Source organism: Acinonyx jubatus, chromosome D1, assembly GCF_027475565.1.
Source record: "Acinonyx jubatus isolate Ajub_Pintada_27869175 chromosome D1, VMU_Ajub_asm_v1.0, whole genome shotgun sequence".
Taxonomy (NCBI): Eukaryota; Metazoa; Chordata; class Mammalia; order Carnivora; family Felidae; genus Acinonyx; species Acinonyx jubatus.
This window is the reverse complement of record NC_069390.1, coordinates 73168342-73186286: the sequence shown is the minus strand read 5'-3', so window position 1 is coordinate 73186286 and position 17945 is coordinate 73168342. Positions and strand designations below refer to the sequence as shown.

At 41.8% G+C, this 17945-nt stretch overlaps 1 protein-coding gene across 5 annotated transcripts in view; it reads right to left on the bottom strand.

Moving 5' to 3' along the window:
• FAT3 (FAT atypical cadherin 3) overlaps positions 1-17945 on the bottom strand; it is a 667592-nt gene that overhangs the window by 186173 nt on the left and 463474 nt on the right. For all 5 annotated transcript variants that reach the window (XM_027040010.2, XM_027040011.2, XM_027040013.2 and 2 more), the window contains exon 4: positions 2832-2893. In XM_027040010.2, the coding sequence (XP_026895811.1) occupies positions 2832-2893 (62 nt within the window). The remainder of the gene's footprint in view (positions 1-2831; positions 2894-17945) is intronic.

Below are 17945 nucleotides of genomic sequence, written 5' to 3'. Positions count from 1 at the left end.
AAATTTCTGGGCCCAAGATGGAACCACTGTTGTTCAAGGTGCCACATCAGCAAACTGAAATTTAGATAACTTGTGTGCCCCCTGTAAATGCTTTGCTTGACCAGAATCCAAGTATATCCAGCCACTCGATCCCCAAAAGCCAAGCCAATGCTGGGCTCTCTCCTTACTTCTTTGTTCTTTCTTATCCCAAACAACGTTGGCCATGTGGCCCCTGCCAGTCAGTTATTTTTAAATTTTCTCTTCCTTGTTCTTTATCCTTCACTTTGTAAAAGCTTCCTGCCTTCCACCCCATTTTGCAGTTACCTGAGTGGAGACAGTCTGCTTTGAGAGGTGTCAAAGTTTGTTCCTACGTTTGTTTCCGTCTTCTCTAGTTATTTTTTAATAACCTTCATCCAAACACATCATCATCTCTCATGTGGATCCCTCCAGAAGCACCCTCAGAACCTCCCTGCCCCAGCCCATCTCTGTTCAGCTGAGTAGGTATGCGGGCAAGCATATCTTATTACTCCCAGCTAATGTGTTTCCACTGTGCTCAGGAAAAGATGCATAATCCTTCCTACAGCCCTGTTTGCTTTCTGCAACTTCCATTTCCTATCACCTTTACCCACCTCCATCTTTAAACTCTTGATCACACCGGCCTAGGTGTTCATACTGGCCTTGAACAGAATCTTGGCTTCCTGTCACTAAATGTCACCTACTCAAGAGGCTCTCCTAACCAGACGTTGCCTCCCACTCCCACTTTCAGGCACTACCATGGGACCCTCCTTGAGTGGCCTCAGAAAGCTTGTATTTGGAGTTATAGCCTTTATTCATTTATTATGTGCCCCCGTCCCTTCCTGTTTACTCTGTATCCCCAGCACATAGGGCAGACCCTGAGACCTGGGCCAAATCAAGTAGCTATGGTCTGGGGTTCCTTTCTGCACGTCAGCTGCCTTGGAGCTACTATCCTGGAGTGTAGAGATGAAACAATGTTCAGGAGTTTTAGGTGTCATGACACCACACGATAATAACTAAAACCACAATGGTTACAGCTCCACTTTACTGAGCACCTTCTTAGCGCAGATACCAGATGGGATGCTATACGCCTATTTTCCCCAACGACCCTAAGAGGTTGCCAACTGCTATGCTGCACTGCCTCCCTAGGATGATTAATACCAGGTACTGAGAAATGATGTTCTGGATCCATCTGTGTTAATCTAAAGAACGAAAATGTTTGGTCAGTATTTACGTAGGTCTGTAAAGGATACACAACTGTTAAGGATTCTTCTGGGAAGTAAATTCAGATGCCTGGAGAGCACTTTTCCCTCCTGTCACACTCTGCACCACATCTTCCTGAAGACACTGCCTTTTCAGGGACAAGGCAGCAAGTGATCTCGGGCAGAGGCCCCAGCTAATGAGACGCCCTCTTTTTCCCTGCTGGGAGGTAATGGGTTCAACTGTCTGAGAACACAACCTCCCCAGGAGTCCTGGACTCTGTTGCAAAGAAAAGGAGCGCATAAATACAACATAAGGTGTTATTATTTTGGCAAATGTTCTCTAATTCTGGACCAGAAACGAACCGCAGCCCAGTGGTATGATTTTGAAAAAAGAATTATAATAATTATTTTTTGGCAGCCCGGAGTCTTTCATCTTTATGAGATGATGGCAATGTTTTAAAAGGATTATCACAGAGCTGATGATCATCATAATAATCCTTTATTGTGTGTAATGCTTTAAGATAAAAGTGCTTTGGCATAAAACATAAGGACTGATCCCACTAGCGATCCTTTGAGGTATACGGAACAGTAATTGTCACACTTCACAGTAGGGGAAACTGAGGTCCAGCGCAATTAAACAGTTTTTATCCATTCAAGCTAATCATGATCATGGCAAGGCAGTCCCAGCATCCACAGGCACCGATTCTTAGTCCAGTACTTGTTGAATAAATCATTGCTGGTTAACTGATTTAAAGGAAAACAACAGGAGAGAAAGGTGTGAGAGTGTGTGTGTGTGTGTGTGTGTGTGTAGGATCTGTGGACTCCAGTAAATGATTCTTAGGGACTAACAGATCATTTCAGAAGCACAGATTTGTGCTAAAACCTTAACAAACCCCTAACTTCCAAGCATTGTCATCCATTCTGTACCAGACCGTCACACCTAAATCACAGTGCCACACACTACCCAGACTTCAAGCTTCCCAATAAAAATACTCGATATGTATAGAAAGAATGTTCCATGAAGCGCTTTCATATCTATTTTCTCATCTCTTGCCTTATGGCGTTTTTTTTTTTCCCTCCAGAAATAATGCTCTTACAGTTTATATTGCTGCTGTTTCTGTCTTAATGAATTATAGGAGTACATTTTATGGTTTCAGAAACAGTAGTCTCGGGCAGTGAATCAACTAGCAGACTTCCCCTCCTCAACCCTCTCCCCAGAAAAGAAACGAGGAGCAAAGCAACTCGTGTCTTCACAAATGATGTACTTCACTCTGATCACAGCACTTTTGCTCTTTCTCTCTTCGCATCCGAGGCCCCGGAGGCTCACGGGGCTTTGCTCCTGAACTTTCCTTTCTGATGGCTGACAAAGGGGCTGAAGTCAAGGCAAAGATGTTGGTGCATCGCTTGTTTTCAGAGTTAGGAGAAGGCCAGTCTGCCACCCCTGCTTGGCACTCATGAGTGCGTTCAGAGGGATGCACCCCAAATCTCCACATTCAAAAACCAATCAGCCCAACAGAGACCTCTTCATTTTGGAATCCACTGTTCAAATGTATTAAAGTTCTAGTTTATGTTGAAGGTTAAAGAAGTTTAGTGAAAGTCAGTTTTAATGAATGCCAGTTCCCTCTACGCACTTACCTCCAGAAAATGTTCTGCCTGCTGTTCTCGATCCAATTTCCTTGAAGTTGTTGTAATCAGACCTGCGTAGAAATGAGAATATTTGACTTTTAAATATCTGGGGCAAGTAGCTTACTGAGCACGGGAAGCAAATTCAGTTAAAGGAAAAGCAAAAATGATGGGGAACAGTAACTCTCCAATCCCCAGTGACAATCGAGATGTTTCCAAATTATTCTTAAAACTAAATTAAATTCACAAAGAAAACCTGCAAAATTTGTTCTGGCCCTGCTTACCTCAGTGAGGTACTGTACTCACTCTGGGGATGTAAAAACTCACTAAAGAACCATTGTTTTTCTGATAATGAGGAATTTCAATGACTCATTTGCATATGACTGAAATTCTACAGTAAGAACCTCATTAAAGATTTCAGAGTTCTTGAACATTAATAGGTTGTTGATGCTGATTAGAATCAGTCTGTGAAACAGCACTTTCTTATTTAACGTTTTTATGCTTATATAATTTTTTGTTACACTTGATAAAGAAGGTTACTTCTGTAATAGCTCCTTGTACACATAGTTATTTCAAATTTAATAACTCTTATATATGGAAGACCTCACACCGTAATTTTATCATTGTGTTTTATGTGTTTAAATCTTTACACAAAATAAGATCCACATGGGAAATATCTCTGTATCTTTCCTTCGAATGGAGTTTCCCATAAATGAATCAGCCCTTTGAGTATAAAGACAAAGAAAAGGCAATGAGAAGACAGAATCTTCAAGGCTGCCCAGCTTATTGCATCAATTTGTCTTTTGCAGGTTTTATTATTATTATTGTCAAATGGCAATTAGGAGGTCAAATTTATATTCCATTTCTTGACTCTACACTGTCCCTGAAGACAAGAGACTATGGATTGGGCTGGCTTCATGACCTAAGCCAATGGACAGAAAAGAGCAGAGAAAATCACGTGAAAAGGTCACTCCCAACACTGGTGAGGTACGTGAAGTATGGAAAAGACATTTTGCCAAGATCTGCTGAGGAGCTCATGACCTCCAGCTTTTTTTTTTTTTTTTTAACCTTGCTACTATTACTTTTTTTTATTTATTTTTATATAATTTATTGTCAAATTGGCTTCCATACAATACCCAGTGCTCATCCTAACAAGTGCCCTCCTCAATGCCCATCACCCATTTCCCCCTCTCCTCCCCCCTCGCCATCAAGCCTCAGTTTGTTTTCTATATTTAAGAGTCTCTTATGGTTTGCCTCCCTCCCTCTCTATTTGTAACTTTTTCCCCCTACCTTTCCCCCATGGTCTTCTGTTAAGTTTCTCAAGACCCACATATGAGTGAAAACATATGGTATCTGTCTTTCTCTGACTAACTTATTTCACTTAGCATAATACCCTCCAGTTCCATCCACATTGCTGCAAATGGAAAGATTTCATTCTTTCTCATTGCCAAGTAGTATTCCATTGTATATATACACCACATCAAAGTCACAGGGTACAAAATCAATGTAGAGACATCGGTTGCATTTTTATACATCAAAAATGAAGCAACAGAAAGAGAAATAAAGAAACTGATCCCATTTACAATTGCACCCAGAACCACAGAATACCTAGGAATAAACCTAACCAAAGATGTAAAAGATCTGTATGCTGACAACTATAGAAAGCTTATGAAGGAAACTGAAGAAGACACAAAGAAATGGAAAAGCATTCCATGCTCATGGATTGGAAGAATAAATATTGTCAAAATGTCAATACTACCCAAAGCAATCTACACATTCAATGCAATCCCAATCAAAATTGCACTGGCATTCTTCTCAAAGCTAGAACAAACAATCCTAAAATTTGTATGGAACCACAAAAGACCCCAAATAGCCAAAGTAATATTGAAGAAGAAAACCAAAGCAGGAGGCATCACAATCCTAGACTTCAGCCTCCACTATAAAGCTGTAATCACCAGCTTTTGTTCTAACACATGTGGTGGTGGGTGCATGTGGATTTTAGAGAAAGCTAAGGAGAGGTCACAGGAGGCTAAAGGACCCTCCTAATAAAATCCCATTGGGGGTGGCATGGCTCTTTACAAAATGGCCCCACTCCCCTTTACTCTCATCTGTCCACACTCCTCATGGGAGGGAAACCTGTGTTTGCACGGCCCTGATGAGCGGGCTTTCCATAAATTCTTTCTAGAGCATGTCCCACCCCACTGCTTCACCTCTAGTTTTTTCCAATTTAGCTCAGATGTTAGAGAGATGACCTGTCTTCCAGGGTTAGGTGCCCATTTGCTATGCCCCAACACAACCAGTATGTTCCTCCATCATTGTTCTTTGTTCCATGCTATAATCCATTGCTCACCTGTGTGTGTGTGTGTGTGTATGTGTGTGTGTGTGTGTGTGTGTGCATGTGTGTGTGTGCATGCGTGTGTGTTTCCCACTAGACAAGTGGACAGAGTTCCTTCATGAGAAGGGTCTCCCTTTTTATTCTGAAGCCCTGGTGCCCACCTACCCCTGATCTAAAACAAAGAATAGGAATTTCATTAATAATCAGTTAACAAAAGTTGCTGTGGAAGAGATTACTTATATACTAATCTTCAGTTTTGCTGCTGACACAGAATGTGTTTGTTTAGGAAGGAATTGTTTTGTTTTGTTTTTTTAATTTTTTAATGTTTTATTTTGAGAGAGAGAGAGAGAGAGAGAGACAGAAGGAGACAGAGTGCAAGCAGTGGAGGGGCAGAGAAAGAGGGAGACACAGAATCCGAAGCAGCCTCCAGGCTCTGAGCTGTCAGCACAGAGCCCACCATGGGGCTTGAACCCACGAACTGTGAGATCATGACTTGAGCCAAAGTTGGACGCTCAACCAGCTGAGCCACCCAGGTGCCCCAGAAAGGTATTGTTTTGTGTGTAGAGAGAGTATTTGTAGGTGGACTGGGGGTGTAGGCCTTTAGTATTCATTTGAAACCACTTACTGAGTGCCTCCATGTGAATGACACAGTGCTGGGCACTCTTGGGATACAAAGATGAGCTAATGTCCAAGATTATGGAGAGAAGACTGATATCAAAAGTTTTAAATGGGAGAATCAGTAACTTCTCTTCCCTAGCTGCCTATCAGAACCTTCTGAGAAATTAAAAAACTCAGATTCTGTGCCCCACTCTATCCCTCCTTTACTGTGTCCACGTCTCTTGGGATGATGCCTGAGATGATTCTCTAATTCTAAAAGATGGCTCTACACAATTTCACTATCCTTTGTTGAATCTCACTATGAATTTTTATTGACATTAATTTTTCTGCCAAGCCACATCCCAAAATGAAATATACTGAAATGCTTTAGCATCTGAATCAGTGTGCGCAGGGGGTAAGGGGTGAACCAGAGGGAGGCGGAGATGGTGTGAGAGTGCACTGGTGGGTGAGGTGATAAAGGAGGAATAAAGGGGGCACAGCTCTCTGATTTGTATTGACTAAGGGTCGATGTGGTCAGACCAGCGGGGGTCTAACACACAAATGTGATGCCTTCATTTTCAGACCATCCTATCCGACAAGGTCATATGTCACGAAGGCTCTTTCCGAGTGAGAAGTAAGTGTCTTCTCGGAAAGGGAAAGGAGGCTTTCAGGAACCTCACTACCTCCTCAGGGGGCATCCTCTGTTAGAGGTCACAATGGGAATGAGAAACACTTGTTATATGGAGGCTATAAATGGATGAAAGGGCTGTCAGCCTTGGCAGTGCTGGTTGCCTGCTGCTCTTCCAGGCACAAAAGACCAGGAGCCCTTTGCCCTCTGTTCCCCTGAGGACACTTGTGTCATTTCAGCCACAGCCCGTTGTGATGTGCTATGCACGGGGAAGAGGTCAGCTTCCTCTCCTGATTGTTCTTAGGGTGATTTTTTTTTTTTAAGGAAAGCCACTTATTTGCACAATGCATATGTGGAACTGAGAGAGCAGTGTGGCTCTCCTGTCATCTGCCTGCCAGCAGGAGGATGTGTTTTTCACCTATTTATTGGTTGACAGAGAAGGAGATGGGCTTCCTGAAAAGTCTAAAGTATACACAACAGTAAACCTGGAGCTCTGAGACAGCCAAGCAGCTTCTGTTCCTGGAAGAAAGGCAGGAAAACCTCTGTAGGCTTTAGTGCTCTGTGTTTCCATTATCTCATCTCTATTCTCACAAATATAAGGTAAGAGGCAGGTAAAAGAAAATCTAAGTCAAAAGTGAAAATCAGTAGGAAATCCGATGAGGTGGGGTGGGGGACAGGGAACACTGTTAGAGTGTACAAGGTTTCTTCTGGGGGTTAGGAAAATGCTCTACCATGACAGGTTACGGTGATGGTTGCACAGTTCCCAAAGTATTCTCAAAACCACTGACTTGTATACTTTAAATGGGTAAATGTCATTGCATGTAAATTACATGTCAGTAAAGCTGTTTAAAAATCATAAGCTCTGCCTTTTAGAGTTTAACAAGCCTCTCATGTTTGGAGAAGACAGACACTTAAAAATGAAGGAATGGATGGATAAGTTACTTTAGGAATCAGGCATGAAGAGGGGCTGGAATGAATGAAGCAATCAGGTTTGGCCCTGGGGAGTCAGGAACATAAAAATAATGAACAGAACACTTTTAGGTCAAAGCCACAACTGGTAGTTACTTGTACTGAGAAATAATCCCTGTTATCAAGACAGGACCACATACAGCAAGAAGTGGCAAAATCTCTCTTCTCTTAAAAGGTACACATTTGGATGAGCCATGGTCCTTAGCAGCACCGTTTCTCATAGTCAGAAAGGACTGCACTGAGCCATCCTCACAGTCCAGAGGAATTCATCAAAATGGTCAACGGTTGTAGTTTAACGTAGCTGGGCCTTAAAATAGAAACAGAGCACCCCCTCTCTTCAGCTCTTCTGATTCATCACCGTGGAAGGCAACCCCATTGTGTAATCTCTGCAGGAGAGAGGCGTGTACATCACACATGTAACTATAGACCCATTGGGCACAGTAAATTGGGGACTGACATGAAGAAATTGAATTTCAAAGATAAATCATAGGCGAGCTTTTGAATGTGGTTTGGAGATATAAACAAACACATCATTTGATATAATTACATATGCAAACCTCCAATTTAGGAGGGGAATTACGCCAGTCCTAAATGAATGATACTCACCAAAGAGGGGGGAGAGCGTATGGCTGCAACCATGCAATTACTTTAAAAATGACTAGTTCTGATTTTTTGTTGTGGAGACAGGAGACTCTCACAAGCTCTCTGAGAAACAGCCTGAGCACAAAAATGTCGCTGCCTGTTCCAAAGAGAACTAACAGTGTTCTAAGTAGTTATGGTCAGAGGAGTGATACTTGTAAGATGACATCTTTCCCCGGCTTTCTCTCCTTGTGGGTGTCCTGGGTCACAGCTGTGCAATCTATTGCCGTGACATTCACATTTTCTTTAAGTGCTACTTGAAGCAGTGCAGGTCTTAGCTGCTTCAGCATAATTTTCCAGGACTGTTGGAAGCTGAGTTTCGTATTAAAAATACAACTAGAATGATCAGCCCTGTGAGCCACAATTAGTGCTTAGTCTGTCTTTTTCATCTGCATTTCCTCTGCTTTCCGTTTCCCTGTGTCTACCCCCAGCTATCTGATAAACCCCTCGCCATCCTTCCAGACAGTTGGCACATCGCCTTCTTGGTGAAGCCTTGTCTGATTTTTCCTCTACCGTGTTTTGTGTAACCCATCTGTGGTCAGGATCCCCCTCTAGACCACAGTTGCAAGAAGGCAGAGATTTTGGGTAGTTCACCAGGTGAGCTCAGGAACCTAGATTAGTGCTGATCACAGTTGTTCAACATAGAAATACTACTATCACAGCACCCAATACTACCAATCTCCATTTGTTAGGGCATTTTTCCTAACACAATACAAGTAAAGGGGTTAAAAACAGATTTTATTTGCCTTGTGTTCTTGGTATTTAACATAGAAGCTAGCACATTGTAGGTACCAAGCAAAAGTTGTTTGAATGCATCTAGAACTCTCAATAGTGTTTTATACAGAAGGGACATAATGGTCCCAAATCAAGGGAGTTAAAATTACCTGAACACTCTATTTCATTCTTTGAATAATTTCAATGTTTTCCCAACATTTGGAACCCTCTTTTATACTGACAGTTGGAGGTATTTAGAGAACAATTCCTGACAGCCTTTTAGTTTTTTATTTTTTAGCTGCTGATTAAAGATTTTTAATCTTCAGTATTATACACAGGGGCTTTGTGGCCATTTCCATGGTCTTCCCACATCCTGGCTTCTACCAAGTTTATGGAGAGAGATAGACAAATAATAGTATCCCAGTATCCCACATTTGTTGAGTACTATGTGTCAGCCACTGTACTAAATACTTCATATACATGCTCTCATTTAATCTCACAGTGACAAGAAACAAGAACTATTCTGACTTCACTTAGAAGGAAATGGAGTTAAATAATTTGAGCAAGGTCGTCAATGACTGAGCCATTGTTCCCCACCCAGTGATGCTAACTCTGAAGCTTTCTCACTGGCTCCACAGCAGATGAGTCTGTGCAGTGGTGGCAAAGCTACCTACTAGGGATCTGGGCCCTAGTCTCAGCTCTGTCAGTTACTGGATATGAGATTCCTGGCAATCACATATTTTCTCTAGGTCCCGTTCTCCTCATCTGGGAATGTCCTAAGTCTGTTTTCAGCATGAGGACTCTGTAACAGAAAAACATTAAAAGGAGATCATTTTCTGATCTTTCGTTGACCCCACTTTCTTCTCGGTGGGCCTGAGCCCAGCTGAGCAGGACATGGACAAGTCAGCCAGGCAAGATTCTGATTTTTATTTATCCACAAAGTCTTTACATCTTTAGAAAATGATCCCCTTATTGGATACAGCATTTGCAAATATCTTCTCTCATTCAATAGATTGTCTTTTTGTTTTGTTGATGGTTTTTGTTCACTGCCCAAAATCAGCACTGAAGCATCCACATATCTCTCAAAGGGAGGAAAATAAAAATACAGTTAACTCTGAGTGTATGTTTTCAAGTGAAAAAAAAAAACCTTTTAGTTATCCACACGTGTATTGTCTTTTCCATAAGATTCCAAAATCTAAAACTTCTGTTTCATTTCTACTTTTCAGTTCAGCTCATCAGGAAGCCTTAAAATGTGGCCTGCAGTATTTACACATGGACATAAGGCCATGCACTGAATTTGGAGAGAATGAAATGCACACACAATAAGTGCAAATTTCAGGGCAAGTGCAAATTTTTATGGGAAAATTTTTTGGGAAAAATTAAAGTTGGAGTGAAGACAGCTATTAAGTTTGTTTTAAAAAGATAACTAGGGGGCGCCTCGGGGGCTCAGTCAGTTGAATGGTTGACTCTTGATTTCCACTCAGGTCATGATCGCACGGTCACAGGACTGAGACCTGCACTGGGCTTGGCACTATGCTTGGAGCCTGCTTAAGATTCTCTTGCTCTCTCCCTCTGCCTTTCCCCCTTCTAAAATATAGAACACACACACACACACACACACACACAAAGACAACTAGATAATATGTGTTCTTAGACTAAACAGTATTTCTTTAAAAAGAACCAACAGAAATGAAGAATATATAAGAGCTCAAACATCAGCTATGAGGGGGTTAAAAAAATAATCTGGAAACTGGCTCCATCAGACAACCTTCTTAAGTAAGAGCGGTTTCATGAGGTGTAAAGATTTGGAGTTGCTTGATTGAGCGCACAGCGCTACGATTAAATTTTCTTAAGAAAATCTGACAGGGAAATCACTGATGGGGCCTTCGTCTGCAACTTGAACTCTTCTTTATAAATAGTGGTTTCTGACATGCCAACATAAGCTTTTAAACTGTGTAAATGAGGATGCATCTCAAGTATGAAGGCCCTGTGGGTCGAACGTGGTTCCTAGCTCTTGATTTTCTGTTAACAGGTAAGTTTCATTTTCTTTGTAAGCCAACGGATGGCATTTCTCAATTCTGCCTGAGCAGCAGGGAAATCGCAGGCAGGATTCTTCTGCCAGAAATACTTCCTCCTTGGATACAGGACACTGTAGCAGCTACAGGTAGCAAAGGGGAAAAATCCAGCTTGTGCAGGAAAAGTATCGATGTCGGCACACATCTTGCACCTTTAGCTCAGGCCTAGTTGACAGATATTGTTGCCCACAGCCCAGAGGGAGAGTTTTGGGGTTCAGGCAAGCCCTGCCCCCTTGCTGTACCACTCACTACAGACAAGGTCGATTAGGGGATCTGGGTCAAGGCAACTTGTCATCAGGGCGAAGGATAAGATAGTGGCCAACAAGGGAGGAATAATGAAGATGTTGTATGGTGGAGAATATTCCAAAGGCATCTTCTCTAATTTTCTCTTGTACCAAGTGGTTCTGCCACGCACACCCACATATGCACATGCACACATGTACACACACACAGGACCAGAGGCGTTGTGTGCGAGTCTACTTTTTGCCAGGATACCTGGATACTTCCCAGTCCCATCTGTTCTTCCCTCAGTGTCTCTCCTCATCACCAATCCTCATGGCTCTCCCTCCCAACCTCACACAGCCCTCTGGCTCTGCCTTCTGGTTTGGCCTAGATGAAGAAGTTATTTATGCACCTGAAGAAGTCTCTAGACGCTTTAGCTAAACCTTGAATGCCATATTGGATTTCTTCGGAGAAATTAAGCTACAGATGGTGAACCAATATTAAGGATGTTGTATAAAATGATGCCATATTTAGGTGCCATTAACATACCACTGATGTGTGTGCTCAGATGTGCAATATGGTGCACATCTCCCCCTTTCTCTTTCTGCCAAGAGTTTTTTTTTTTTGAAGAATTCTGAATATTAGATGATCAAAACAAGGAAGAAGTACTGGCTGGAAATCTAAATGACACTATCTGGATGGGTCTTAGGGATTGTCCAGTCTGGGAAGCATCATGGTGCAGAGCAAGACTCTAACCAGTGCTCAGGCTTTGGCATCAGACCCTCCGGCTTTGCATCTCAGTCCCACTCCTAGTCAACTGCACGGTATTCAGCACGTTACTTATTAGCTTCTCTAAATATCAGCTTCCTCATTGGTAAAATGAGGCTTGTTAAGTTAAATGATTGGTTTAAAATGCTTAGTTTGGTTCCTGGCACATATTAAATGCCCAAATAATGTTACTATTATTATCTCCAGAAATAACGCCCATAGCCTCGTATGTGTTCAAAGGTCTAACTGTGCTTCCTTCCCATCTTGAGATTTCTCCTCAAAGGTGTCTAAACATTTGGGAAACAGAAATTGTAAAATGTCTACTACTTACCCCATCACCTGACAGAGGAAGAAACTGATGCTTACAGTTTCCGTATCTTGTTCAAAAACTTACTTATCAGAAATCCTTCATCCACACGTTATTAAATTTTATCGAGAAGATATTATATATACTTGCAGCTCAAAGTATGGCAAGGAGTAGCAGCATCAGCATCACGGAGGAGCTGGCTGAAAGTGCAAAGCTGCAGGCTCCTCCCAGACCTACGTGATTTGTACAGACGCGACATTTTGAGAAGGCTGGCCCTAGACTGCTGCCGGTTTTCACACTCGGCTGTGCTTTGGAATCATGCGGGGAGCATGAAGATACACAGATGCCAGGGTCCCACATCCAGAGGTTCTGAGTGATTCAGGATGGGCAGAGGTCTAGCACAGAGATTTTTTGAAAACTCCAGGCAATTCTAACATTCAGCCAAGGGTGAGGATCACTGTATATGTAGTTGCTATTGCTGGATGATGGGGTTAAGGTAATTAATTTTTTTTTGGCTTATCTAAATTGTCTAGTTTTCCCCCACAATGAAAAATACTCAATTTTAAAATATAAAAGAACTTAAAGGCCAATAAAATGGGGCCCCTGACACCTAGTCTCCTGTGTGTCATCAAGTGAATTCTACAAGTTCTATTCTGAATCCACCCAGTGAAGGATAAACCACATGACTTCCAGGTTTATTCTGATTTATACTGGATGAATGCCTTGTCTCTTCCCTTAATACAATGGTTTATCTCAGCTACAGTTTCGACTTCTTTGTTCTGGCAACTTCTTGTGCCACATTACACCTCTCCCAGCTCCATCCGGCCCTCAGGTAGCAGAGGTAAACACTTCCTCTGTGGTAAGGCCACTTCTTCACCACAAAAGCATGTTTGGACAGAAGGCACATTGGGAAGAAACCAGAGGATACAGCAATTAGCCTTTATGTTGGCCCCCATGGCATCCAGTGAGGGCGAGAGATGCATATACAAATAACTACGAGATACATGGTGTGAGCGAATACCCTGGACAAGTCGGGGTGCCCTGAAAAAGGAAAGATTAATGCTGAATTGTGGGATTGGAAAAGATAAGGGAACAAACTGAATGCTGAATTCGTATTGAGCCTTAAATGGAGAATAAGACTCTAAAGCTAGAGAAAAAGTTAAAGCAGCAAATCTGTAGGTGAGCATGATGACAGATTAACAGAAAAAGTAAATCTGGTTTTAAATCCTGGCTCTCCTATTTTTCAGCTGTGTGACCAAGGACAAGTCATACAACTTCTCTGATCTAAGTCTTGTAGTCTCTGAAACGGGGATAGGTTTAACTCCATCACAGTCTGGGTAGCAAGCAATGCAGATAAAATTCTTGGCACAGCACCTTGCACTTAGCGGGCTGTTTACAAAACTGAAGTAACTCTATAAAAAAGCAGTGAATTATCTCTCATTTTTATTAAAAGTCCTCATAGCACCGGGATGCTATTAATAATTATATTCAAGAGGGAGACCTTATTATCTTCGGATTGGTCACCTCTGACAACGTCTAGAAATTTCATAACCAAGTCCGTGGAAGTTGAAGTTCCCTTCCAGTTATTCAAACAAACACCATAAAGTTCTTTAATTCTTACTCACTCTAGAGGTGTGAAAACAACCACTGCACTTCCCTTACAAATGATTTCACTGCAAATAATTTGTTTCCACATCTGTTTTCACATGACAGATAAAATCAGAAGGTTGGATCAGGTGCAAATTACTCAGAGGATGTGCAAAGTCTTGAAAACACACCCATGCTTTGTAGGCACGCATTCTTTAAGATCCTCTTTGCTCTGTGATTTATACAAGGTCTTGGGTAGGAGCAATGTTTTGAAATCCAATTTTTAAAAATCCGGGAAAAATATCACTTGTCATGGAGAGCTTTGAATGTTATCAGAAGACTGACACACCCCCGCCTTTTTTATATCACACATTTTTCAGTTAATTTCCAAGTAATTCAATCTTTTCTTTTTGTCCTAAATTTACAAATACACTGTAAAACCTCACTGTTTTTCATTCCACCTATATGAAATTTGTAATAGTTCTGGGGCTGGTTGAAGTTTAGCTTTGTATTACCTAGGTAAATTAATAGGGTGGAAAGGTCCCAGGGGAATATTTAATATACTTGAGACAAACCATTTGCAGAGCAAGTTAATTTTAACAGCCACCATTTTGATGTTCTAACTGCAAATAGCCTATGTAACTGTTCATTAGAGTCCGTCCAACCAGGTCTTTTGTTTGGCAACACTTTAATAGTTGCATTAACCTTATGTGTTTATTTGCAAACAGTAAATGCTTGTTTCCTGAAATATTCTAGAATCTGCATTTTCAAATGCTGTAAAATCCTTCTCAATGAGAATATGAATTAATGGAATTTCATTTTTTTTCCTGTGCTTTGGGAAGAAGTACCACCTCCTGCAATTGGGGTGCCTGGGTGGCTCAGTCAGTTAAGCATCTGACTTGGTTTTGGCTCAGGTCATGATCTCTCAGTTGGTGAGACTGAGATTATGTTGGGCTCCGTGCTGTTAGCACATCACAGAATCTGTCTCTCAGTGCTTGAGACTCTCTGTCCCTCTCTCTCTCTCTGCCCCTTCCCTGGCTCATGCTTTGTCTCTCACATAAACAAACAAACAAACAAACAAACTTAAAAAAATCCCAACTCCTACAAGAATGCTGAAATTTGTGTGTAATCATTCATCAGTACAGCAACTTTGTGCAAGTCTTTAAAAATGTCGTGTGCCTCAGTTTCTTCCTCTGTAACAGCAAAACTTAACGGGGTGGGCAACTGCCTTTTTCTCACTAGGAGCAATGTACAGTATTTTTTTTCCTTTATAAATATAAGTGGAAATAAAGGAGGGGTTAGAATCTTTTAGAACTCTTTGGGAAAAATGCTATATCTATTCAGTGAAGACTTGTACACTCCTTATGGTCTTTTCTAGAGGACTTTGTAAATAATTGATTATAGCTTTATCACTTTGTATTCCATTTACATGTTTGTCTCCTTCTAGGGCAACTATGTGTTTACTCATTTAATGTTCATTAAAAGAATATAGGAACCTACGTTAATCTTTGTATCTTCCATGCTTAGCACAGTGTCTGGTATATGGATGGTGATCAATCAATATTAGTCTATTGGATGAATAAACCATACTACTGAAAATATGTATGGAAATGGGTGAGTGTATGCACATGTAACACCACCCCAAGCAGGTAACGGTCTATATACATGGGAATGATCACTCAGCATTTATATTATATAGCTTGTAAAAGCTCCCATGTCTTTTGGAGAAACCTTAAAAATAAATTCAAAATGGAATTACGTGCTGTGATAATTATTATTTTGGGTTTTTAACATAAAATGTTACAAGTTCATAAAGCCATGTTTTTTTGTATCATATGTCAGCGTCTGGAGTCTGTGTGGTTAATTGAGGTTAATGGGGGGAAATGGCAGATTGCCAATGCTAATGAGTTTTTCTTGACTCTTTCTAATATGTATTTTATTTCTCTTTTGCCTTAGTTTTTGTTTAACTAAATTATATTATGTATCCAAGAACCTGTCACATATAAGTAGGGCTGCTAACCTGTCTGTCAGAGAGGGCTCAGCCCATGTTTCACTTCCTAAATAACATTGAAAGTGTGGTGTGTGGGGCGGGGGGAGGGAGGGAGAAACAGAGAGGGGGAGGTTGCAGAAAGCAGCCAGCCCCTGACTTCTCTAGGTCCATAGTGAATATCAAAATAGAGGACAAGTCAAAGGTTCTTGTAGGATCACACTCCTGGCTAGAATCTGATGAATTAATTCTTTGAGAATGCAGCCATTAATCTAGTAAGGAGTGTGCTAAGAGGCTACCTCAGCCCTGTCTTATCCAAAGGGTGACTTGGGTGGCAATTTTAGCTCCTTGTTCAGTAAATGAAAAGAAGAAAGAGAGAATCATTGAAGGAGTAAGGTTGGGGAAAAATCAAAGGGCAGCAAATGATGGCTTGGGGGATGGAGGTTGGGGAGGGGAGGTGGGGGAGGTGGGAGGTCTTGAAGACTGCCACAGAATCTGTCCCTAGAGCTTGTTTATTCCATATTTATCCAGAAAGCCAACATAAATATATGTCATTTATTGAGAGCTCCATTACTAAGTGGCTAGCTGTGTGTGACTCCTAATTTTGTGTCCTTCACCAGCATATCCCATAATTATTTGCTTGGTTTCCTTTTACAGGTTCCCTTAGTACAGGGGGCAAACGCTTATTGAGGTTTTCCTCCTATTTCAGGGATGAGAACAGAGATGGCTGACCTGAAATGGGGCACCTGACCTGGCAAACTGAAAATTAAGGGCTGTCGCTGCTGGTGGGTCTGCTGGGCACTTAGGTTCAGGCTCCTCTGTCTGTCTTTCCTTCCTCCTTTCCTTGTCATGCCAAAGTTGATTGCCACCTGTTCCCATGAAGTCAGCAGAGGGGCCAGAAGCACAGTTGCAAATGTTTCTTCTACATCTTCCCCCTTTGGGGCTAACAGCTTGTAATGGGTGGGTATACAAGAGGGACCCATTTAAAGACCAACTAGCCAAATAAACATGCCACCCAGATGAAAAGAAAATGTCATCTTCTTTGTTGGTACTCGGAGAAATTCAGTATCTTTTGAACAAATGGTTGTGCAGACAGAGTCTGAGATTGGATTTTTAAACCATTCACAACACCGTGTCAGTCCTTTCTCAGTGAAAATGAGCTCAATTCTACTGTGGTTGTAATTAGTGGATAATTACTACTTGTACATTTCGATGCTACATGTCACGGAACTGGCGCCTGGTTTAGCATCCATTCAACAAGATTATTTAATTTTGCTGCAATTTTAATTCTTTTGAGCCACATTGGTGCCCTGGCACTAGAAAACCTGGAAACCTGGGGCACAAGCTGGAGAGACTAAGGTTTGAAATTATATTAATGGGTTTCATTTTTCCCATGGAAAAGAAAATTGTTAGAAGGCTTTGCATTAACAAACCAAAGTGGTGGATGGGAAAGAGCGCAGGATGCATTCCACAGTCTCAATAGCCATTCTGGGCTCTGGGTTTGTAACATAACACGAAGCACGTATAGTCTAGTCCCACTGCTGAGTTTGCACCAGGGCACCCGCGTTCAGAGAAGGCTGGGAGTCATGGGGAGCAGGCAGCGAATACATAATTATAGCCAATGCACTGAAGGCTCAGGTAGAATTATGAGAAAAGGTAACATGGACACAGAGGGGTCTGCCTTGAACTCAACCTGGGAGGTACAGGGAGAGGCCTCCTAGGATGGGGTCTCTTGGGTTGGAATGAGAAGTTTGTGAGGTGGACAAAGATAGGCGAGCCTTTCACCATATTCTGGTGGGACAGGGAAAACATACAGGCAAGAGGGACCCTAGTTATGTCTCAGAGTTACTTCAAGAAGCCTTAGGGGAAACTCTGGAATTTTATGTTACTTATGATTGGGAACAGAAGGAAAGTAAGGCCTTGTGGTCACTCGGTCAGCACTGCAAGGTGTTCTCTTAACTGTTAACATGGAAGTGTTTTATATTTTTACATGTCACGAAACAGCACTGCAGATGCCAATGGCAAAAGTCTCCTCTCCTTCCCTGTAAGGCTCACAATAAAGAGGCCAAGACCACATTACAAGCCAGTGCCTGAGTCTAACAAAGAAATGGGTAGGGGATGCCAGGAGAACGCCAGTCATGCACCACTGAAATAGAGTCCTTCCTCACCACTCCCTTTGCTTCCTCGTGGAAGCAATACTTTTTTACAGGGAACAACCATCCCAGTTTGCCAGGGATTGTCCCATTTCAGCCTTAAAAATTCGAGTTCTACATTCCACAAAAATCCTCGGTGTTGGGC